The 26,050-nt window shown below is 36.8% G+C and overlaps 1 protein-coding gene across 13 annotated transcripts in view; it reads right to left on the bottom strand.

The window, feature by feature from the left end:
• Nucleotides 1-26,050, bottom strand: part of CEP112 (centrosomal protein 112) — a 470,205-nt gene that overhangs the window by 196,973 nt on the left and 247,182 nt on the right. For 11 of the 13 annotated variants that reach the window (XM_049859721.1, XM_049859720.1, XM_049859713.1 and 8 more), the window contains one exon: nt 2,782-3,012. In XM_049859721.1, coding sequence (XP_049715678.1) covers nt 2,782-3,012 — 231 coding nt within the window. Of the gene's footprint in view, nt 1-1,548; nt 2,112-2,781; nt 3,013-7,541; nt 7,997-26,050 lie in introns of those variants that run through there. The other 2 variants (XM_049859725.1, XM_049859726.1) reach the window with 2 other exon arrangements.

Genomic DNA, 26,050 nt, shown 5'->3' with positions numbered 1-26,050 from the left:
TCATCTCTCAGATCTCAAGCCTTCAATCATCTACAATTCTTTGCATCATTAAACTCTTTCCTCTCATATACTTCAAAATATTCATTTTTCAGCCTAAAAATATATTCCCTTTTAACTCCTGCTTTTTGGAATTGCGCCTGCATTTTTTTTTTTTAACACCAAATTTTCCAAACCTCATCTCCACTTCCTTGTCTTTTGCTGCCGTGTTTCTATCCACACTATCATTTTCAGTACTCTGTCCAAGAGCATCAATGATGTCTCAGTTTCAAATCCAGCAATCTTTTGTCAACCTTCATCCTTCCTGATTTTCTGTAATATTCTTGACAGTCCTCCATTTCAAAATATTTTCCTTTACTTCCATGAAGATACATTCTCTTACTCTTCTTACCTTGATGCCCTTTCTTTGACTGTTTCCTCCCAACCTCTTAAACGTAGTTCTTCCCTTACGTTCTTCCTTTACAACTGTTTTTATTCTTTCTTTCTATATTCCTCTCTTTAACGGTCTCACTCACTCCCAAGGTCACAGGTCACGCCCTCTCTGTGAGTGACTCCTACAGCCATTTCTTCCCCCATCCTGTCTTCACTTATGACTTCGAGAAATGTTTTTACAACAGCAAGTGAACATCACAGCTGAGTGTAATGATGCACTTCAAACTCAACTTGTTTATAACTGATTCATCATCTTCCTCCCCAAACCAGAAACTCCTCCTCCAATTCCCAATATATTAAGGGATGAAATGATACTTAACAAGTTTAATCAATCCTATCTCTGCAATGATTCTCAAAAATGCCTCTTTTATCCCATTGCCACTAGGACTGTACTCCCGTTACCTCCCATGCACCTCTAACCCACCCTCCAGGACCTCCCACCTGGACTAATCCCATCCTTGCTAATTACTTATATCGCTATGACATCTTGCCAACATTCTGACCTCATTGCCTTCTCCTATCCTCCTCTGCCATGCCTTTCTAGCCAGACTGGCCTCCTTGCTGTTCCTCCAAAAAGCCAGGCTCACTCCTGCCTCTTTAAAGCCCTTTTCCTATGTATTTTTGGGTTCAGAGCTACGTCACCAAGGGCAAAGTTGGCTAAATATGACTTTCAGATAAATTAAGGTATGATAAAGTAAGCCATCTTTGGATCAATGAGAAAGGCCTAGAATGGTATCGTATACTCTAAAAAGGCTCAACGTCGTTTAATGATAAAGAAGAAGAGGTGAAAAAATTAAACAGATTCAGACAATTGTTAAATTACTTTTGTCAGATTTCTTGATCCCAAGATACAGATTGCTCTTAAGGAACTCAAGGGACAATTTACAGTAGTTTTATGATGACTAGCATTCACATTTACTACCTGAGTAAAATACTTTTACTTTTTCAGAACATCAAAAGAAGGAATATTTGAGATTGTGCACTGAATAACCCCAAATGTCTGAACATCATATTGACATGTATTTTAAAGATACGTAATTCTAAAGAAACTTTTCTTATTTCTTCTGAAAAATCAATCTTGGAAAACAAGTTATCCTTTATGTTACACTGTCATAAAAAGCTCTAAAATCTAGAAATGATTATTAGACAAGCTAGGAAAGATCTGAACTCCAGTCTTAACCTAGGAAAATTTAGGGCTACAGACCAAGTATTTCTAATTAGTATAATATTTGACAACATTATAATATCATTTTCTCCCAATGTGCATTTAATTATTATAAAATGGAATATTCCATACAATCTCTTCCATGAAAGTCAAGAGAAAAGTTAGGAAATTCCCTAGATTATTTCAGTGGTGTTTAGAACGGGGCATCAGGATTGAAGGAAGACTCATTAACAACATGTGTTATGCAGATAACACAAGCTTGCTTCCTGAAAGTGAAGAGGACTTGAAAAACTTACCGGTGAAGATCAAAGACCACAGCCTTCAGTATGGATTACACCTCAACATAAAGACAACAAAAGTCCTCACAACTGGACCAATAAGCAACATCATGATAAACACAGAAAAGATTGAAGTTGTCAAGGATTTCATTTCACTTGGATCCACAATCAACACCCATGGAAGCAGCAGTCAGGAAATCAACAGATGCATTGCACTGGGCAAATCTGCTGCAAAGGACCTGTTTCAAGTGTTGAAAACAAAGATGTCACCTTGAAGACTAAGGAGCGCCTGACTCAAGCCATGGTAATTTCAATAGCATCATATGCATGTAAAAGCTAGACAATGAATAAGGAAGACAGAAGAAGAGTTGACACCTCTGAACTGTGGTGTTGGCAATGAATACTGAATATACCATGGACTGCCAAAAGAATGAGTATATCTGTCTTGGAAAAAGTATAACCAGAATGCTCCTTAGAAGCGAGAACGGCAAGACTATGTCTTACATACTTTGGACATGTTGTCAGAAGGTATCAGCCCCTGGAGAAAGGCATTATGGCTGGTAAAGTACAGGGTCAGCGGAAAAAAGGAAGACCCTCAATGATACGGTTTGACACAGTGGCTATAACAATGGGGTCAAGCATAATAACGACTGTGAGCATGGTGCAGGACCAGGCAGTGTTTCGTTCTGTGGTACAAAGGGTTGTTATGAGTCGGTGCTGACTCAACAGCACCAAACAACAACAACAACAGACACAAGGCAAGATACTCGAATTGCTCATGTGAAGAGTTTAGAAGTTAGAAGAGTAATTCTATGCCATTACCTTTTAGAGATAAAATATTACCGTGCTGGCAGTGGATTTTAAACATGGGGTTCAACTGTCTATAAAACATCCAATTGGACATCTTACCTTTTCCAATGTCATCTCTGTCTCAGCAGCATGAGTCTTTTTCAGCTCTATTTTCATCTTCTCTGATTCAGCCTTCAGTTTGTTGACAGCGGTCTCGTGGTCCCTTGCAGCCCTTTGCTTTTCCTCTTCGCGAAGAAGACCAAGCTCTACCAGCTGCTGTTTCCTCTGTGAGTTCACATTAATCAGCTCTTCTCTCAGCTTGTGAACCTGGGCCTCCATGTCAGCAATAACCTTATTTTTAAAATGGAAAAAATGGGCAGAGGCATGAATAGGAAGTCACAAAAGAAAAAAATGCAAAAGGCTAATAAACATACAAAAAAAGTTCACACCTTCCCCCTCCTTCCTTCTCTCATTCTCCAATCTCATGTCATTCCCTTCCACCTTGGAGGTAAATACTACCTGGAACACTTCACCATATATCTATATCCTTAAGTAACATTTTGTTTAATTTTACTTGTTTCTAAATACCTATGTAAATGGAATATTATGTGTATTCTTCTGCAACTTGCTTGTTCAATTATGTTTCTAAGATTCATTCAGTGTTGTCTATTGAGTTTTTTAAAGTTCACTGACTTCTGATCTTATTTTTGTTATGTTCTTCCCTGTCCTTTCTTTGGGTTTATTCTGTATTACTACTCCTAACTCTTTTGTTTTAGATGCTTACCTCATTTTATCCTCCTGATTTATAAGCTTAAGACTATAAATGTCCCTCTAAATACTGCTTTAGCTCTGTCTCCTGGGTTTAGATATGTGGTACATTCATTTTCATTTACTTCATTTTTAAACTTCCATTATTATTTCTTCTATGACTCATGAGCCATTTAGGAGTGTGTTTCTTAATCCCTAAGCACATGGGGTTTGATGGTTCTTTTGTTACTGACTTCTAATTGCATTGTGGCCAGCGAATGTAGTCTACATCACACCAATGTTTTGAAAATTGTTGAAATGTGCTTGATGGCGTAGCGGGAAATTTTAAAAAGCTTCACGTGTATATGTGTGCTTACTAAGAATGCGTATTCTGTATATTCTGCAGTTGTGGGTGCCGTGTTCTATCTATGTCCACTGGATCAAATTTGATGTTGAAATTTTCTATGCCTTACTGATTTTTTTAAAAAGAATTATAGACTTTTAGAGAAGTTTTAGGTTTACCAAAAAAAATTGCAGAAAGTACAGAGTTCCCATATACCCTTTCCCCTACCCTCTGCACTGTTTCCCCCATTATTAACATCTTACATTTTTGTGGTACATTTGATGAGCCAATAATGATACATTATTATTAACTAAGGTACATAATTTACAGTAGGGTTCACTCTTCATGTTGCAAAGTTCTATGGGTTTTGAGAAATGCATAGTGTCTTGTATCTGTCACTAAAGTATCACACAGAATATTTTCACTGCCCTAAAAATGCCCTGTGCTCCACCTATTTATCACTCCCTTCCTTCCTCCCCCTAAACTGCCGAAAATCAGTTGCTGTCTAGTTAAGCTGATTCTGACTCATGTTAATCCATGTGTGTGAGAAGAACTATGCTCCACAGAGTTTTCAATGGCTGATTTTTTTGGTAGGAGATCACTAGGCCTTTCTTTCAGGGCAACTCTGTGTGGACTTGAACTCCCAACCTTTCAGTTAGTAGCTGAACACTTAACCATTTGTACCAAACAAGGGCTCCTCTAAACTACTGTCATGGATTGAATTATGTCCCCTCACAAATATGTGTCAACTTGGTTAGGCCATGATTCCCAGTATTGTGTGGTTGTCCATTTTGTGATTGTAATTTTATGTTGAGAAGGATTAGGGTGGGATTGTAACACCGCCCTCACTCAGGTCACCTCCCTGATCCAAGGTAAAGGGAGTTTCCCTAGGCTGTGGCCTGTACCGCGTTTTATCTCTCAAGAGATAAAAGGGAAGCAAGCAGAGAGTTGGGGACCTCATACCGCCAAGAAAGCAGCACCAGGAGCACAGTGTGCCCTTTGGACACCAGGTCCCTGCGCCTGAGAAGCTCCTTGGCCAGGGGAAGCCTTCCTCCAGAGCTGACAGAGAGAGAAAGCCTTTCCCTGGAGCCGGTGCCCTGATTTTGGACTTGTAACCTACTAGACTGTGAGGAAATAAATTTCTCTTTGTTAAAGCCATCCACTTGTGGTATTTTTGTTATGGCAGCACTAGATAACCAAGACAACTACTGATCTTTTTACTGTCTCTATAGTTTTGCCAAAAGAGCTCTAATGGCACAGTGGTTAAGCTAACCAAAAGGTCGGCAGTTCACACCCACCAGCAGCTCTGTGGGAGAAAGATGGGGAGTCTGCTTCTGAAAAGATTTAAGGAAAAATAAATATTTAAATAAACCCAAACCCATTGCCACCAAGTCGATTCCAACTCATAGCGACCTTAAAGAACATAGGAGAACCGCCCCATAGGGTTTTCAAGGAGTAGGTGGGTGGATTTGAACTGCCAACCATGGTATATTCAATATCCTTTGCCAACACCATAACTCAAAGGCATCAATTCTTCTTCAGTCTTTCTTATTCATTGTCCAGCTTTCACATGCATATAAGGCAATTAAAATGCCATGCTTTGGATGAGGCACATATTAGTCCTTAAAGTCACACATTTACTTTTTAACACTTTAAAGAGGTCTTTTTTAGCAGATTTACCCAATGTAATACATTGCTTGATTTCCTGACTGCTGATTCCATGGGCGTTGACTGTGGATCCAAGTAAAACAAAATCCTTGATATCATCAATATTTTCTCCATTTATCATAATGTTGCTTATTGCGGTGCTATGGATCGCTCTTGAGTAGCCTTACTAGCCATCGTCTTGTAAATCCTACCCAAGTGATTGGGTGGGACTATGTAAATAAGGCAATTGCCCACCAAGTGGACTGATCAGTTTTGCCTTAAAAGACAGCCAATTCCAGAGCAGAGAAGGGTTACTACCACCACCAAGGAAATATAGCCAGGAGCAGAGATCACATCTTTTGGGCCTGGGATCCCTGAGCTGAGAAGCTCCTGGAAGCAGGAGACCAAGAAAGTGAGCAAGCTGTAAGCCTGAAGACAACGAGAAGCGGTGGTAGGGCAGACTGGCAGGAGAGGCTGGCAGGAAAGACTGGCAGGAGACCGTGCAGTGGGCTTCCTGGATCATGGAGCAAGACAGCTGAGTGCCTGAGGTGCCTCTGGGGACTTATTGGCAGGGGCTAAAAGAGCTTTGCAACATTTGCTTGAGCAGGGCAGAGGCACAGGACCAGAGAGAGGTACGCCTGCGAGCACAGCTGAAAAGATGCTGTCCTGATGGAAGAACTGTATCCTGAGTGTTCCTGAGCCTTGAATTGTAACCTGTTACTTCCATAATAAACCCCATAATCCTGAGTATTGCCTGTGAGTTCTGTGTGGCCACTGCAATGGATTATCGAACCCAGCAGTGAAGTAGAGTGCTGTGGGAGGGCTGGTTGGTATTAGGATTGATAAAGATGGTGGAGAGAGTAGGTATGTCTGACCTCCACCACACAGGAATCAGCCTTAGGCTGTTGATCTTGATTCTCCTTCCCCCTTGTGAAGTTAGAGGAGGTCAGACACTACCGCCACACCGTTTTTACCCTTACTGATTCCAGTTGTGAGGATTTTTGTTTTATGTTGAAGTGTAACCTCAAATAGCATACAGATATTAATTTTCTTTTTTAAATCTAATCAACCTCTGTCTTTTAAATAGTTCAATTAGTTTGTATATGCTAATACATTTGCCTTTAATGTGCTATTTGCCTTACCTATTCTGTTTCTTTTTTTGCTTTCTTTTTTTCTATATAAATTTTTTCTCCTTTAGTTTTCTTCTTCCTGGTTTAGAAGTTACATGCTATATTTTCTTTTCGTGGCAACAGTAAGAGGCTTCAACACTCATGCTGCATCTAACATGAATACTAAAAGAAAGTTAGGATTTTTAAGTCTTGTTACCTTTTCCAGATTTATAAGCTACAACTTTTTACTATTTTCAGTCTTTCTTGTTTCTCTCCATTTAAAATTATTGTTATTTTACTCAGTCAGTAGCTATTTGGATATACCCATATATTGACCACTCTCTTGTTCTAAATAGCTACTGACTCCATGCTCTCAACAACAACCATTTTGTCTTTGTCCCAAGTGCATCCTTTAGGTTATTTTAATGAGGTTTACTGGCAAACATTCTCAGTTTCTATTGGTCAGAAAATATCTTGATGGGTATTGCTGAAAAGTCAGCTGTTATTCCTCTGAAGATGATTTATTTCTCTGGCTGTTTTTAAGATCTTCTCTTTGTCTTTTGTGTTCTTCAGTTTATGATTTTTCTAAGTGTAGATATGTTTTTATTTATTCTGATGAGGACACATTGCTCCTCCAAATCTATCTTTGATGAGTACCGCAAAATTCTCAGTCATACCTACGCATTTAGTGTCTCTGTTCCATTTTCTCTCTACTCCTCATAGAACTCATTTAGACATTGTTAAATTTTCCCATTTTGTCATTTATTTCTATTAGTCTCTCTCTCATAGTTTTCATCTTTTCCTCTTTCTACTACATTCTGGAAATATTATTCTGTGTATAATTTGCTGTCAAATCCATCCAAGCTCATAATTTCAATTGTTTTGTTTTTATTTCTAGAAGTTTTATTCCTTTGCAAGTGTTTGGTAATTTTTATACTTCCTTGCCTTTGCTATTTATATCCTTTAGCTTTCTTAAAATACATATATTAAATATAACTAGTTTATATTTTATGGTTGATAATTCCAGTACCTGAAGTCTTTATAGGTCATCATTTCTGAAGATTCTTCTGCACAGTACTTTGTTTTTTATGTTGTTTTGAGTTGCCATCCTTTTATAACATGAGCTTATATTTCTTGGAGCTTTAGTGGAATTGAGGTGATTTTCCAACAGACACTTGGAGACATCAGCATCTCTGAATAACTTTAAAGTAAATTCCAGTCTCAAGTTTTCCAGAGTACTCTGATAATGTGAATTCAGGCTTCATATCCTCACAAGGCCTGTTTAATAGTTATAAATTTACAGGGGGCAATCCTCTACTCAGTGCCAAGGTTTGAAGCAGGTCATTTTCTTGTTTCCAGTTCAGTGGTTTCTAATTCACCCATATACTGTGGGTATGGCCCTATGTTGTCCTAGCATTATGCATGGTGATATCCTATTAGATTCCTCCCTTGAAGCAGCCCCTGGAATTTGCTTTTCGTGCCCTGTGCTCTGTGAAGGCAAAAAAACAAAAACACAACAAAACAAGTAATTGAAATTCAAGTTCTCTGAGTTTGGAAAAGGTGCTCAAAATGAGAGCCGCTTTTAGTGCTGTGGTTACATATCTGGGTTTCTCTTTTCATTTCATTTTTGGTCTCTGAGTATCCTAGCTAACAGTTCACGAATACACTCAAAAGGATATTTTTAGAACTTGTTTATCTGGCCTTTTTAGTGGTTGTCAGGAAGAGGCTTGATCAGGGAACCTAGTCTGTCATACCACCAGATGAATAGTTAGTTCAGATTTAAGACAACTTCCTATTATTATTCTCACTAATGCACTGGCTGTACAACGCCATGCAATATTTCCTAAAAACACATCCTTAACTGTTTTATGCATTATGCACTTTTAACAAGCACTGAATAAACCAGTGTTTCCCTGACTGGAAACCAGACATCCAAAAGTGGCCATAATGGCAATGGTAACATTAGGCTGCAAGAATGAGGACTACAAAGATAAATGATGATGAGTTGCCTTAGCAGTCAAAATGCCTACAATACATAGGCAATTTATTTTTTGATAAAAACCCAGGACTTACCTTATTTTTCACTTTGACAATTCATAATTTCTATATGCTAAATAATGATTGCCAGCATTCTGAATGTTTACTTTGCACCTGGCATCTTGTATAGATTATTGTATTTAATCCTTGCAGCAACAAAATAAGATTGACATTAATATACAAAGTTTTCGTTTATTTTGGGTCGTAGTCAGTGCACACTAGAAGTCTATCTCTCTACACTACCCTACTTTCTCTCTACACTAGCTTAGAAGTGTCTCACAGATGTTTGGACAAAAAAAAAACTTATCTGTTGGGAGAACAAAGGGCTTGATAATAACAAATCTGAGCCTCTCTGGGCTGGAGGTGACAGGATGCCCCATGTTTATCCTGGTTCTCTGAAAGTGCTGACTTGAAATGGATAGTCCTATAAGAGTACACAAGATGACTCCATAGAAGAGGCTTATTCTCATAAACCTGTAGTGAAAAAGATGAGTCTTCAGAGAATGTACACAATATTTTAAAGTTTATCTGCTTCTCTGTTTCATAGATGTATTGATATACGTATTGATATACAGCTGTAGACCAATTATCCTTGAAAACAAAGTCTCTTGCCTTCTGTTCCTTGTTTTATAATGATTCATTCCCTTTGAACTCAGTACTCTGGCATAATAAAAGAGGTGGTCAATGTAATGGAACTCTGAAACACATAAGAAATCTAAGAGCATATTGATTTAAGTAGTGACAACAGTTCTGTTTCTAAGGGGGCAAAACAGTGTTAAAAAAATAGCTCAGTGATGTCAAGATGGCAGAATAGGATGAGTTGCTGGCTCCCTTCCCCAAAGTCAAACCCTGCAGAAACCAAAGGAAGCATGAAACTGAGATATTAATGATGCCAAAACCAGTAACTATAAAAACAACAGCAACAACAGACTGAGAAATTCCCAGGAAGACTAAAGGCTGTCCTGAACTGGAAAGATGTGTGTTGAAGGGAAAGGGCTGTAGCCTGGGAAAGAGGAAGGGTACCAGGAGACTTCTGTGAGATGGTGGACTACAGGAATGCTTTACTTTCTGCTCTTGCCTCTCTCTCCCTTTTATTGCCACAGGACAATCTTATCTGTTTAAGAATCCAACGCAGTGCCAGTATGAGCCAGGTAACACCAAGGTAAGCAAAAGCCTTGCTGGGGTGAGGAGTTAGAGAAAACAGGTGCAAACCAATTAGAACTTCTTGGGCATGCACTCTTCCACTTTGTCCCCTCCAAACTGCCGGGGCTGATGACGTATAACCTTCAAAGGCTACCTCCTCACTTTGCTGCTTATCTTCAAGAAGTTAAAAGGTGAATTAATGAACAGATTTTCCTGAAGGAGTAGCTGGGAAAGGAGAGTGGTGCAACTCTCTGTCTTGAGGCTCATAACCTCCATCCATAATTTCATCCAGTGGGTCAGGGACTAAGATCTGGCCTTTTGCGTTCCCCCAGAAGACTGTCTGACATGCCTAGGGGAATATGGACTCACTGGCCAAGGTAAATAGACCTGAGCAGTAAAACCACTATTAAAAAAAGCAAACAACTAAATGACATATTCTCTCAATCAGCATAATTGAAACAGGTGAATCATGAATTTTATTAAGTATAATAAATATACTGAAAAGATAAGGGAAGAAGTTAGAGACATGGAGCAGGAATAAGAAGTCATAAAAGCAAAAAGGGAACGTGGTGAGATAAAGAGCAGGTTGGATACAGCCTAGGAACTGATTAGTAATGTAAAAAAGATCAGATTGAAGAAGTTTCCCAGAAGGCAACAGGAAAATAATGAGATAGAAAATATAAAAGGAAAGTTCATATTTATGGATGACAGAAGTGACAAGATCTAAATAATGGAGTCTGAGAAGGAGCAGAGAAAGGTTTTACCGATGTTCCAGTCTGACTTGAAAGTCTGCTTTTTATCACATGCTATACCATGTCAAATAAGAATTTCTCATAAACAAAAGTATATACATATAGTACATTATAAATTTACCCTTATTGTACACATCTACTCACTAATTTTCACTATGATTAATACAAAATTCATACATAAAAGTCATAGGCCATAATGTCTTTATAAAAAAATAATGTACAAGAAACATTAGTTTTCCAAAAGCACTGATAACAGCCTAACTGAATTTCAATCTTTGTCAATGTACATAAAAATATTTTTTGATGGTATAACCACTGAGTAGGTATTATCCTATTTTTTAACTCAGAACTTTGCATCTTCACTTCCATTTATTAGTGTATTTGTCACTTTTAGTGGCTTTTTGGTATTCATCATTACAGTACATCATAATTTACTTAATCATATCCTTATTCTTGGATATTTATCTTATTTCCAATTATTTATTATTATATATAAAACATTTGTGAACAAGTTACTTCTTTTTTGTTTGTTTCAGGGTATATTACCAAAATTATTTGGCCAAAAGATAAGAATTACTTTTTCCCAAATAGCTCTCCAGAAACACTGAATCCATTTCCAGTGTGAACAACAGGGTGTGTGTGCACCTGCTTTTCCACATCCCTGCCACTGCTTCAGATCATTGTTTTTATATATTTTCCTTAGCTAACAGGTATGTGAGGTAACTTAGAGGACGGTGTCATAGCAAGGCTGATACGCACTGACTGTAATTCAATGGTGAGTTTCAGATAGATAAATTATACTAAAAAATGTAGCACTTAATTACAGTAGAAATAAACATTAAATGAAAGAACTTAATGTTGACGGCCTCCCTTAGGTACTTAATATTTCAACCATTAGCATGTACTAATAACTACAGTGAAAAAATTGCCAATATCAACCTGGAATAGATTTTTTTTTTTCATATTATAAATGGACAGCTATAAAACAGCTATGTCACTGATGTAAGAGAGATGAATTACAAAAAAAGAAAAGTTTTCACAAATTTATAAAGACTGTGTCTGGAAGAGCTTTGGCAACTTTTAATTAAGCTTTCACTTAACAGTTAAAAACAAATAGACTAGTTTCCTTAGAAAGCTCATGACTCCCTAAACCACTCTGAATCCGACAAGTTCTGGCAAAAGAAGGGAGTGGATGAAACATCCTATAAATGATCATGGATTGCAAGGATTAGAATCAAAGGATTCCCAAACAAAATTAGAAAAGCACTTCATGAAAACAAAATTCATCCAACTTGAGGATTTGTTTATAGATATGAAGTAACTATATAAATTGTTTTCAAAATTGAAAAATTATTCTATGGGCACCCCTCAAAGAAAGGCATTATTAACATATTGATATATTAGCTCAAGTGGCTCCATCAACTTGTTCCACCAAATACTTAAGAAAGAACCCACTCTTATATAAATTCTTTCAGAGACTAGAAAAAGAAAGCTCCATTAGCAATTCAATTTAAAAAGCTAGCATAACATCAACTAAAAACACATGCCAAGGACAGACCAAGAAAGAGAAATCTCAGATCAGTTTCTCTTGAGTAAATATGTAAGGATGCATAATGTTGGTGTTATGTTACAAAATAATTCATAATAAGTTTATTCCATTAATATATTAAAACAGAAAAGACTTACGATTATCTAAATAGATAGAAAAGTACTTGATAAATTTGAATGACAGAAACTCTAAGCAGTGGCATCACTAGGGGGTGTGGATCACATGAGTGACACTGTCAGATGGGTGACACCAAAATGATGTCTATGAAATTTCTGTACAGTGTTTCAGCAGAAGTTTAATATTTTTAATAAAAATATCCCTGTAGTTAGTTATAACAACAAAAACATTTTTTGTAAACCCAGCTTACATGTATCAATATATCTACTAGGCTAAAACGCTATGCTAATTTACTTTTTGAATCTTCTAATGAGCTTCGGTCAGAGCTGTCATTAATACCCGATTACAATGGTTTCGTCTGCATGTTTTACAACTGCACGCTGTTGTTTTCATTGCTGCCAGTGTTTTTACAGCCACTGACTTTGTCAAATTCGCTAGTGTTTTAGCTACCTTATTGTGATGTTTTAGCTACAATATTGCGCTAATTAGTATTTGTGGCTCTATATCAATAACTTTTTTGAGAATGAAGTAGTAATTAAAGGAAAAAGAAGGAGTAATATACAGGAATTACGATTTGCGAGTAATACTAGCACAAAAAAAATTACTAAAGATTCTGTACGGTCTGGTATGGGAAGAAGTCCATGGCGGGGGGGGTGCCACCATGAGTTACTGCATTGGGTGACACCAACCGTAGTGATGCCATTGAGTCTAAGCAAAACAGGAATAGAATATTCCTAATCATAGATGTTATGATTGTTGACACAGAAAATGTAAAATGAATTTACAAAGAAGTGATGAGAAGTAAAAAGAACATTTAGAAAGGTGGCCAAATAAAAGACGAATGTGCAAAATTCAGTTGCAATTTTTATATGCCACAAAAAACTAATGAAACAACATTTGCAACTACCAAAAGATGGATAAGACTCTAAGGAAAAAAATTATAGGTCTTTTTGAGAGACATTAAAGATCTAAATAACTGAGAGATATATCACAGTGATGGAATAGCATCAACGCTAGTCCAATTAAAATTTCAACAAAAATTTTCAAGAAATCTGACAAGCTGATTCTAAATGTACAGATATGAACACACTACCACGATACTGCTGAAGAACAACAGGTAGTGTGACATGTCCTACCAAGATCTAAAATAATGCTATTGTAATTAAGACAGTGTAATACTGTCGTAGAGAATAGAAAAACTGATTAATAGAACCAACTACAGAGCCTAGAAACAGTCTTAAATTGGACAGAGCTGACATTGCAGTTTAGCAGGGAAAGAATGAACTACTCAAAAACGTGTACTGGGACAGTAAATTACCCATATGGAAAAGAAATTAAATTGAATCCCTACCTTACACAATAGACAAAAATCAATTCTCTTCCTCCTACATACATACCTAAGAGGAAAAAAACCATACAACCACAAAAAAACTTGTACATGAGTGTTCAGAGCAGCATTATTTGTAACAGCCAAAGAGTATAAACAATCAAAATATCCATCAACTGATGAATGGATAAATAAAATGTGGTATATTCATATGATGCAATATTATTCATCAATAAAAAGGAATGAGAAACTAGATAACTGGGAGATCCTAAAAATCAAACACCTATGCTCATCTGAAGGCTTTACCAAAAGAGTAAAAAGGTTACCTACAGATTGGGAAAGAGTTTTTAGCTATGACATTTAAGATCAATGCCTGATCTATAAAATCTACATGCTACTGCAAAAACCCAGCTACAAAAAGACAAATAACCCAATTTAAAAATGGGCAAAAGATATGAACAGGCACTTCACTAAAGAAGACGTTCAGGAACCTAACAGATACATGAAGAAATGCTCACAATTATTAGCCATTAGAGAAATGCAAATCAAAACTACAATGAGATTCCATCTCACTGCAACAAGGCTGGCATTAATCCAAAAAACATAAAATAATAAACGTTGGACAGGTTGTGGAGAGATTGGAATACTTCTACACTGGTGGTGGGAATGTCAAATGGTACAACCACTTTGGAAATTGATTTGGCGCTTCCTTAAAAAGCTAGAAATAGAACTAACATACGATCCAGCAATCCCACTCCTTGGAATATATCCCAGAGAAATAAGAGCCTTTACACGAACAGATAAATGCACACCCATGTTTACTGCAGCACTGTTTACAATAGCAAAAAGATGGAAGCAATCAAGGTGCCCATCAATGGATGAATGGATAAATTATGGTATATTCACACAATGGAATACTACGCATTGATAAAGAACAGTGAGGAATCTGTGAAACATTTCATAACACGGAGGAATCTGGAAGGCACTATGCTGAGTGAAATCAGTCAGTTGCAAAAGGACAAATATTGTATAAGGCCACTATTATAAGAACTCAAGAAATAGTTTAAACAGAGAAGAAAATATTCTTTGATGGTTATGAGAGTGGGGAGGGAGGGAGGGAGAGGGGTATTCACTAATTAGATAGTAGATAAGAACTATTTTAGGTGAAGGGAAAGACAATGCACAATACAGGCGAGGTCAACACAACTGGACTAAACCAAAAGCAAAGAAGTTTCCCGAATAAACCGAATGCTTCAAAGGCCAGCATAGCAGGGGCTGGGTTTGGGGACCATGGTTTCAGGGGACATCTAAGTCAATTGGCATAATAAAATCTATTAAGAAAACATACTGCATCCCACTTTGGAGAGTGGTCATCTGGGGTCTTAAATGCTAGCAAGCGGCCATTTAAGATGCATCAATTGGTCTCAGCTCACCTGGAGCAAAGAAGAATGAAGAACACCAAAGACACAAGGTAATTATGAGCCCAAGAGACAGAAAGGGCCACGTAAACTAGAGACTACATCAGTGTGAGACCAGAAGAACTAGACAGTGCCTGGCTACAACCAATGACTGTCCTGACAGAGAACACAACAGAGAACCCTGAGAGAGCAGGAGAGCAGTGGAATGCGGGCCCCAAATTCTTGTAAAAAGACCAGACTTAATGGTCTGAGACTAGAAGGACCCTGGTGGTCATGGTCCTCAGACCTTCTGTTAGCCCAAGACAGGAACCATTCCCAAAGCCAGCTCTTCAGACAGGGAATGGACTGGAAAATGGGATAGAAAATGATGCTGGTCAAGAAAGAGCTTTTTGGATCAAGTAGACACATGAGAATATGTTGGCATCTCCTATCTGGATGGGAGATGAGAGGGCAGAGGTGGTCAGAAGCTGGTGGAATGGACACAAAAAGAGAGAGTGGAGGGAAGAAGCGTGCTGTTTCATTAGGGGGAGAGCAATTAGGAGTATACAGCAAGGCATACATAAATTTTTGTATGAGAGACTGACTTGATTTATAAACTTTCACTTAAAGCACAATAAAAGTTTTAAAAAAATAAAAAAGAATGAAACACTAATACATTTTACAACGTGGATAAACCTTGAAAACACTATGCTCAATGGAAGGAGCAAATCACAAAAGTCCACATATTGTATGATTCAATTTATATGACATATGTCTAGAACAGACAAATCTATAGACAGAAATTAGATTAGTGGCTGTCTAGCAATGGGGACATTGGGGGGAAATGGAGAGCTAATCATAAGGATTTTGGAGGGGGGTGAGGAAAATGTTCTAAAATTGATGGTGGTAATGGTTATACAGCTCTGTATAAATATACTGCAAATCACTGAATCACACACCTTAAATAAGTGAACTGTATGGTACAGGAATTATGTCTCAATAAAATGTTTTAAAAATCAATTCTCAGTGGATTAGAGAACAATTGTGAAAGGCAAAACTTAACAAAAATATGGGGGATGTCTTTATGACTTAAATCTAAGGGTTGATTTCATGTAACTCAAAGTGAACCAGCTTTAAAAAATGGAAAAATTGGACTATGTTAATTAAGAACCTTTTTTTATCAGAAGACACCATAAAGGTAGTGGAAAAATAAATCACAAACTGGAAAGTAAGATTTGTAAAATATGTAATAATAAAAGGTTAGATTAGGTTAATATCCAGAATTTCTAAACCATGCCAACAAATACAATATAACCCAATGAAAAATAAGTACAAAACACAACTATGCACTTAAAATGCAAAACTTCAATGGTAAATACAGAGTAAGTCACCCAACCTGATTAGTAATCAGAAAAATGCACATTGAGGACATACACATATCATTTTACAAGCACTATATTTTCAAAAATTAAGAAGTCTAACAGTCCAAATACTGGCAAGAGTGTGTATCAGTCTTACATACTGCTGATGTGAATGTAAACTGGTAAACTCGCACTGTAGATTAATTTGCTGTTACCTAGGAAAGTTGAACATTTCCATAAACGATGCCCCAACAATCCATAAGAGAAACGACCGCACGTACGCAGCAGGGACACATAAACAATGTACACAGCAGCAATTTAGAAACTACAAAACTAGAGTCGTCCCAAATGTCCATCACAACTAATTGACTTCTTAACATACAATGGGCTATTATCTCCCGCAAAATGAATGAAATTAGGGCTGCACACAAAACATTGGATGAATCTGAAACACAAAATAGTGAGTGAAAAATGCAAATCACAGATTACCCACAGTATAAAACCATTTTTTGTAAAGTTCAAAAAGAAATAAGACAAAACAATATTCTGTTTAGAGAATATATATGATAAAGCTATATTGAAAACAAAGTTAACTATTACTGCAAAATTAAGGATAATGGTTACCTCTGGGGCAGGGAAGTCAGAAGAGAGGTATCAGTTTTAATCCTGTTCTAAATCTTAATGTGTGCTCAGGTCATGATGTTCCTTTTTGTTTGTATGCATGATTACTTAAACATTATTTATGGCATACATTCTTTTTATGTATCAGACATTACATGATAAAGAAAAAATTTTTGAAGATGATGCAGAGATTTTAAGCCCCAGTCACTAGGGGAATGCTTCTAATAATATAATAATTTTTAATACATTGTCTTTCTATTTATTATGGAAATGCCAACATTCTATGACAATTTTCTTCTTTTTGTTGTGAGTATCAAGGGATCCTTGATTTCAATTATGTCTGTGAATACCACATTGCTTCATTATATATTTTATGTGGAATAACATACTACTAGCTCCCCTATACATTTTAATTATTTATGGTTAATATTAAGACCACTGATTAAAATGATTCCTTTATTTTCATTATGTTGGACACAGTAAATACATATTTAGATTTAAGCTTACAAATTTAAAGGAAACATTATTTTAATTTTTAGTGTTTTACTCTTCCAAAATTATATTATAAATATCATATGCAATAAAATGTTCTCTTCTTTTGTAACTCCCACAGGAACTGTGGTATAGGAGAAAATTTAACCATGTTAAACAAAAAACAAAAAACATTGCTTTTGTCTCCTATAGATAAAAGTACTAGAAATAATGGTAGATTAGTTTTTTTCCAAGAAATTAAATAGGACAAATATCAATCAGCTCTGTTCTGAAATAGGACAACTGGTGTGTAATGAACACCATGGTTCAAGCAGTAGCAGGGTCAGACAATACGGATAATGGATAGGCATGATTAAAAAGAAACAAACAAAATAGAAAAAGGCAGAATCTGGAGGTTTGAAGTCAAAATGGTCTGAGGAAGGAGTGTTCACAGGATGGGGAGTACCTCCCGGAGAACTGATGCTTTGACACAGGTCTCAGATCTTTCCAGGCGTTTGATCTTTAGGTAGTTCAAAGCCATCTGGTTAGCTGTGTCAGTCACTGGTTTGTTCATCTGTGTGTCCATCTATTCAAACATCCATTACCTCATCTAAACCATATTTTAAGAAGTTGTACTGTCTACATCTATTATGAGCCTTCAATGTCCCTTTCTGAAGGGCTGTGTTCTCATTTATACACAGTTTATCACGGAGGCAGAATTCTCAGAGGAAACTGTTTGGGGTTGGATTTTAAGAGCCTAAGCTCCTAACTTCCTCTTCAATGGAAATTTCTTCCCACAGAAAAAGGGCAAGGACCTGACAACAGGGCCCGTGACACCATTCCCTTCCCTTCCTTAGACATTCTTTAGCTGGTCACAAGAGGTTATAATTAGTAAGTAGTACAGTATGGAACTTATTCCTGCAGACATGAAAATTACATCCTTGGAAACTCCATGGGGCAGTTCTATTCTGTCCTATAAGGTTGCTATGAGTCAGAATCAACACATTGGCAAAGGGATGCAAATACAGTATGGAATTGGAAAATATTTGGTCACGTATTATAACCTCTTACACAGGCTTCTGGGATCAAGATTTCACAAAATTAAAGGACACCCCCATTTTCTTATGTGAATTATGGGTGAATGCAGAGTAGAAGGGTGGAGGTGTGCCCACAACTTCTGTGGGGTATAGGGGAGGGCAGGAAAGCACCAATTGCATCTTCACCTTTTCAAGGAGGTTACACCCAAATGCTACAGGAATGAAAACTTCACAGATGGGTAAAGGTTTCAAGAGGTGATCATCTAATTTCTTGGCTGGTTACATCAGGTAACAAAGATCAGCAAGCACAGTCCCATATCCATCCCTGCAGTTAAAGGGCCTTTCTACATTTGTTTTGTTTTTCTACCTTATTCGCTTAGCCCTTTCATTTTACCTAATACAAGCCCTTTCATTTTACCTAATGCAAGGAGGACTAGGGCAGTTGGTATGCATGGCTTGTGTATTAGAGAGGTCATTAACTCATTATGAATATCACAGGTAGCAAGAAGTGAGTGTACTGTACTGAGGAGGGCAAGTTCCTGCATAAAAAAATATACACCCTATAATACTTGAATCTTTCTTTGAAGATTTTGAAAATATTCCAGAACCATAAAATAATTCCAGGTCATCATTATAAACACCAATCATCACTGTAAAGTAATATAAATGCATAAGGTTTAAGGGATTGGGGTTAATCTCTGGTGACCAGATGGATATCCTGTAAGTAACATTGGAAAAAAAAAAAATCATTGCTATCTAGTATTTATTTTTATGGAGTGTATACATTCACCTGACATAACTTTCCTTTTGCTTTAGATTCTAGATAAGTAGATTATTACATTACAATTACCATGTTATATTTTTTCATTTTTAAATACGTCTGAGGTAAATTATCCAAATTTTGTCCTCAATTACATGTCCCAAAAACTTCACTGAGATCTTTGTCATTAGAAGATAAAGTTCTGTGTTGGCAACTGCCAGCTTACGAAGGACAAAAGAAAAAATTTACCCACAGTTGGTTTTTAAAATAATTTTGGGCAGAAAAAACCCTGATGACTAGGTTTGAAAATATAAACTTCTGTTACTGATGGCATATAATCTAACTAAGTACACAACGTACTTGTTTTTAGCTTAAAACATTATATATTATTAGCATTAGCAAACGTATTTGAAAATTAAAATACAGAAGAAAATGTTGTTGTTAGGTGCCATGGAGTCAATTTTGACTCAGCGACCCCATGTGACGGAGTAGAACTGCTCTGCGGGATAAAAAAATTATATTTCTGTTATATTTGGTTGTTGATCACTCCTTATGTCAAAGTCATTAATGAAGCAAAACTCCAGATTCCTATTCTCTTCTAGAACTTTCGTTCCACTCAAATACAGGTTTTCATTTTATTTTTTAATAATTATTTAATGAAATATAAAGATCTCATGTTTCATTAAATATACAGAATTGATGTGAAGATCAATATACAGATTTCAAAGAAGGGCAGAGTATACAAAAATCAGTATTAAAATATATTAGGAAAATAGTATTGCATCAATAAATGTAATATTTTGGACAGGTTTAACATATTAGTTTATTTAATACACACTTACTCTATATCATGCATAAAACTGTAATGATATATTACATATGATCCAAAGATTATTGTAATTTAAAAACTGAAATTCATCTAAATAGCTAAAATGAAAAATGTATTTTATTGTATAATGATATCCTACAACATATACCTTTTAACATTTTTTGAAATTAATGACTTCAAATTAAACCAGATGTTATAAAATTATTTTATGTGAGGTAATTTTTTTTTCTATGAGTTTTTCAATGACAATCAATAGTTTTATAGTATTTTTACAGAGCTTTAAAGTGCTTCCCCATATGTCACAGGAAAAACAGGTAGTTGATTAAAGTGGAAAAGTGAAACATTAAGGGGTGCAGGTAAAGTCCATAAAAGAGTCTGAGCAAGAAACCAGATCTTCAGATTCCTAGGACAATGTGACTGCTATTTTTAACCTGTTGCATCTAAGCGGCAAATACAACTTTCTTGACTCACAATGCCTGTGTTCTATCAAATGGAAAGTATGTTTTAAATTCCTTAAATGATTGGGAGAGATTTAGAACTAAGAGCCAGCAGATTTGTCTTTAAAGTAATCCAAAAATTTGCTCTGAGATCCAATATACATGCTTGGTATATTTGTGTTTTATTTTGAATCTTCTAGAGTTATTAGATCTGGTCATTAAAAATAAAATCAGTGGCCCTCCTTGTGGCTCAGTGAGAACATTTTCTTTGCAACTTGTAAAGATGAGGAAACCCCCTGCCTTCTAGCCAATTCCAACCCAGAGCAACCCCACAGGACAGAACAGAACAGCCTCATAGGGTTTCCAAGGAACAGCTGGTGGATCCCTACTGCCAACCTTTTGGTTAGCAGCTGAACTCTTAACCACTGCGCCACCAGGGCTTAGAAGATGAGGAAGGGACTTAAATTGCCCCACCTTCCAAAAGAAGAGGTCAACTCTAAAAGGAATTCTATGCACGAAGTTAAAATGTGGCACCGTTGTTCAAACTGACACTACCAATTCATACGCTGAAAGAGAAAACAGAACTTAACATATAGGAAAGGCAAGAAAAACTTTAATTTGGGTAACATTTTTGTTGTTGTTAGGTGTCATGGAGTGGGTTCTGATTCAAAAACCTTGTACACAACAGAACGAAACACTGCCCCTTCCTGCGCTATTCTCATGACTGTTGTTATGCTTGAGCCCATTGTTGCAGCCACTGTGTCAAATATCTTTAGAACAGTTAATAACCCAGTTTTGGAACATACCACAAATGGCTCATGTCAAAAAAGAAAATGCATTCTTACCTGTGGGAAAGGAAAGTACTCTTGTTGAAAAAAAAAAAAAAAGGGTGAAAATACAAGAGAAAAACGCTCATTAATTTATTTACATGCCTACCTGAAGGAAAAGTACTTCAAAAGAAAAAGAGCATGTAATGAGTCACAACAGCTGGCAAACATTTTGGCTACATTTGTTTTTTGTGAGTAATGATACTGCTAAAAATTCATAACTGGTGTTGGAATTTCCAGTTTTATTCTAAAAGAGCCGCCCAAATCATCTAACTGAAAATAGGTCTTGAGGAAAGTCCGTAAAAAACCCATAGCAGCTTGATTTTAGGCTAAGTTAAAATTAAAAGGGAAAGAGAAGGTTCGTAATTGGTGGCCCATTTTGGGAATCTGCAAATGAAATGTCTACTACACTTAAAATGACTAGGTATGAGCATTTATATTATAAATTAAACTAATTAATTAACAGAAACTCAAAATATAAGTGTATATATGCTTTCTAGATTCAAATGGAATTATAAAAGTGGAAATATTTTACTTGCGAATGATGACACTAAAAAGAAATTATCCTCAAATAGTACTTTCAATAATATCTTGAAAATGCAAAATATAAGTATTAAAAAGCCAACACAGCTGTATTATCCATAATTCACGCTGCTGAAACATCAGGGCTAATGAATGTGAGATCTATGTGTCGGGAAGATGTTGTTTGAGCACCTAGAAACACTTAAAGCTATTTTCTTGACAGAGTGTTTCCAGGAGGACAGGTAACCTATTTGGCCTTGGAAGAAGAATGAAATTCGAGCTGAATTTTTCTTCGCTAGAAACCTTCTTCTATAAAGAATGACATCCAAGTAATTGGAAAGCAGATTTTCAAGACTCTCTCCGCTTATGACTATATTTCCCCTTTCCAGGAAAGCAAAGTTTTGACCTAGGTTTTCTGCCAATTCCGTATTAGCTACTCTATCCAAACATTCTGTACACACCAAGGCTACAACTGCCCATCTGCAGAAAAGCACCAATTACGACATTAAATCATATGACTTTACTAAAACAAAGCATTCAGAAATGTTGGTTGCTTAATTAAGTCTAAGACAATCTGAAGCACCAAGAGTGGGAATGATGCTAACGAGCCAATGAAGGGAGGAGAGGTCTGCCCCCATGAGAGCTTAAGTTGACTCGGTGACTGCGTTCTCCCTTATTTTTCTTACTTCGAACAGTGTTTTCTTCCCATTCCGTGCACATTACGTGTGTACTGTGTGTACTTCTGCAACAACTTCTTTAAATAGATGTAGAAACTAATGCAGAAGGACCGCATGACATGCTTTAAGTCAGTGTCATGTGCAGACCAGGATCACACTGTAATTTAAGTGTACAGTACAGAACATATAAGGCAATAATTTTATCTCAAATCTGAAAAATGAATATTTGAATAATACCAACTTTTTTTTTCAAGCACCAAATTACAAGTAAGAAGATCTAGTTTAATATTCCTGTTATTACACTGATTTTGTACAACTGTGCTTGTAGGTCCACTTCTACAAATTTTGAAAGAAGTTTGAGATAAATATCCAGAATAAATGAAATCCACATTGAAGCAACTAAAGCATTGGTGGTGTAATAGCATCAGCGCAACAGCACAGATCTTCCCGCTCCCAGGCGACTGGACCTCAGAGGATCAGTTCACCTTAATGGACAACTCCATTGACCAGGCGGGCCTCCCCAAGGCAACTAAAGCCTTGGTGGTGTAATAGCATCAGCACAACAGCACAGATCTCCCTGCTCCCAGGTGACTGGACCTCAGAGGACCAGTTCACCTTAATGGACAACTCCATTGACCAGGTGGGCCTCCCCAAGGCAACTAAAGCCTTGGTGGTGTAATAGCATCAGCACAACAGCACAGATCTCCCTGCTCCCAGGCGACTGGACCTCAGAGGATCAGTTCACCTTAATGGACAACTCCATTGACCAGGCGGGCCTCCCCAAGGCAACTAAAGCCTTGATGGTGTAATAGCATCAGCACAACAGCACAGATCTCCCTGCTCCCAGGCGACTGGACCTCAGAGGATCAGTTCACCTTAATGGACAACTCCATTGACCAGGCGGGCCTCCCCAAGGCAACTAAAGCCTTGGTGGTGTAATAGCATCAGCACAACAGCACAGATCTCCCTGCTCCCAGGCGACTGGACCTCAGAGGATCAGTTCACCTTAATGGACAACTCCGTTGACCAGGCGGGCCTCCCCAAGGCAACTAAAGCCTTGGTGGTGTAATAGCATCAGCACAACAGCACAGATCTCCCTGCTCCCAGGCGACTGGACCTCAGAGGATCAGTTCACCTTAATGGACAACTCCATTGACCAGGTGGGCCTCCCCAAGGCAACTAAAGCCTTGGTGGTGTAATAGCAACAGCACAACAGCACAGATCTCCCTGCTCCCAGGTGACTGGACCTCAGAGGAACAGTTCACCTTAATGGACAACTCCATTGACCAAGTGGGCCTCCCCAAGGCAACTAAAGCCTTGGTGGTGTAATAGCATCAGCACAACAGCACAGATCTCCCTGCTCCCAGGCGACTGGACCTCAGAGGAGAAGTTCACCTTAATGGACAACTCCATTGACCAGGTAGGCCTCCCCAAGGCAACTTAAGTGTCATAATGCTTAGGGTATGATGTCACGGCACAGTGAGATTACCTCATTCTTAATCCATCCCACTTGTGAAAGCGTCCTGGATAAGTTTTACATCAACACGGCAATTTGATGAGACTTGTGGAACAAAAATTTAATTTACTATAATAATTTATAGTAGTTATAATACTAATTTACTATAATTTTATTACTAAAATAAGAAGCATTTTACACAAGATCTTGTTATTTCCTCCTCTTGTTTCTCTATTCATAAAATGAATCTGTCCAATATAAAAAGAAACTGTGGGCACAGACAACACAAATAACTTGAAAAACTGAAGTAACTATATTCGTGGTTATATATTTGCCTCTGCTTATAAATATAAAATACATAATTATAAATATTTAATAATTTAGCCTTTCATTTTAAAATTACTTTCAATTATAATAAGTTTTTGTGTAATTTTTAACTGAGGCTCTAAAAGCATAAAAAAGATTGTTTTAAAATATATTCCTCAATTAAATATATATTCAAAAAGTAGCAATAGTTCTATAGTAAAAGCTGGCACACAGATATTAGAAACACGATCTATAACAATGATACGATACATAATAAAGGTTTTTGATTCATTTATAGAAGGATTTAGACCACCCCTTTTAAGGATTTGTTTTACTCTTTTTCATACTATACTCTTGAGATCTGATAAAACTAGATAGTTACCAAGTTTTAGTTATGTATCTTAGAAAGTCAGATAAATACTTAGCTACAGATACACTGATTCTAATTATGATACTTTTGAAACAAGCTAAGGAACAAAAGTAAAAAATGTCCAGGTTAAGGAAGTTGTAACTAAGATCATCGATACCAGCAGATTTTCAAAACTCATAGAAAAATGCCGATAAATCTAGAGATGAACAAAAATTAAAATTAAATGAGGTTTCAATTACCTTAACATTTTTCATAAATGTGAAGTGAGTTTTTCATTAAATATTAATAAACATCAAATCTGTTTAAACTTGACATTTTGGTTGACAAAGTGTTAACAAAAATATTCTACATAATTCAATGGAAAGCTATTCTAAAACCATTCTGCAATTAAAAAGTTCTGTCCCTATAACTACCTATAACTCCCAGTAGTTGGTATTCAACAAGTTTCCAATACCTGTCAAACTATGGGTAGCCTACAAGTTGCCTATTGTACTTATCGGGTACATAAGTCACCCGACATTGAATGAGACAGGTAATTTACGAAATTATTTTCCTTTTTGTTTAGAAACTTTTCATCCCCTCTCCCTCCACTGAACTTCAAGCACAAGTTGGCATTCGTTCATCCACTCATCGGAGCACTGACTGCTAAGGAAGGACACACTCAAGAGGGCTCTAGCCAAAAGAGACTTGTCTCCAAAATAGGCTCACAGCCTAGCCTGTGCGCCATGCTCTCCTGCCTGAGTAAACCTTTTTTAACCCCCAAATTATGATACCTGTTTGCTTCATAATATGGGATTTGGATACCTGAACCTTATGCATGTTTCTAAATTAAGGTTGCTACCTGCTCCCCAAATCTGTTTCGGTAATTAACTTTGTGTAATTGCATTCTTTTTCTCTCTTATTTTAATTAACTGGACTCTTGAAGTCCTTCTCCTGACCTCTGGATCTGACTTTATTAACCTAAAAATGACCTACCTGAGTTTCTGGCCCACAATCTGACCTTCCTAGCCACTGAATGGTCCATATTAACGCCTAGATACCCAGGTTCTGGTCGCTCCCATCTGCCACCATCCAGTGTACTAAGATGACAAAACATTACCTAGATTTATTCTCAGGTCATCTATTGAGCCGTTTATACCCCGAAGAAACCAGAAAATCCTAACGAAGTATTAGATTGAAAATAAATACCAGCAAAGTGTTGAAATAAAAATGTATGTTGCTATGGATACGGAACTATATTTATGACCTTACTTCATGCAGTTCTAAAGCAAAGAAGTAACCAATAAGGAGGCAAACAGTTGAACTTCGGTTTTGGAAGGACCTTCTAAACCTTTTAGGTTAACAGAAGGGAAATTTAAGAATGTGATCAAAGAAATCAGAAAGTATATATCATTTTTATTATCAGAAAATTATATAATGCCTTTACCCAGCCTCATGTTTGAAAGTGGTCTTATGTAGATAAATCTGATTTGAAAAAATAATTTCTCTTTAATAGTCCTAATGAAGGCATTATTTTACTCTCTCTTACCAGTTATCATTGGAAATCT

This window comes from Elephas maximus, chromosome 19 (genome assembly GCF_024166365.1).
Source record: "Elephas maximus indicus isolate mEleMax1 chromosome 19, mEleMax1 primary haplotype, whole genome shotgun sequence".
NCBI lineage: Eukaryota > Metazoa > Chordata > Mammalia > Proboscidea > Elephantidae > Elephas > Elephas maximus.
The sequence above is the reverse complement of the archived record's forward strand: the minus strand, read 5'-3'. Positions and strand labels throughout refer to the sequence as shown.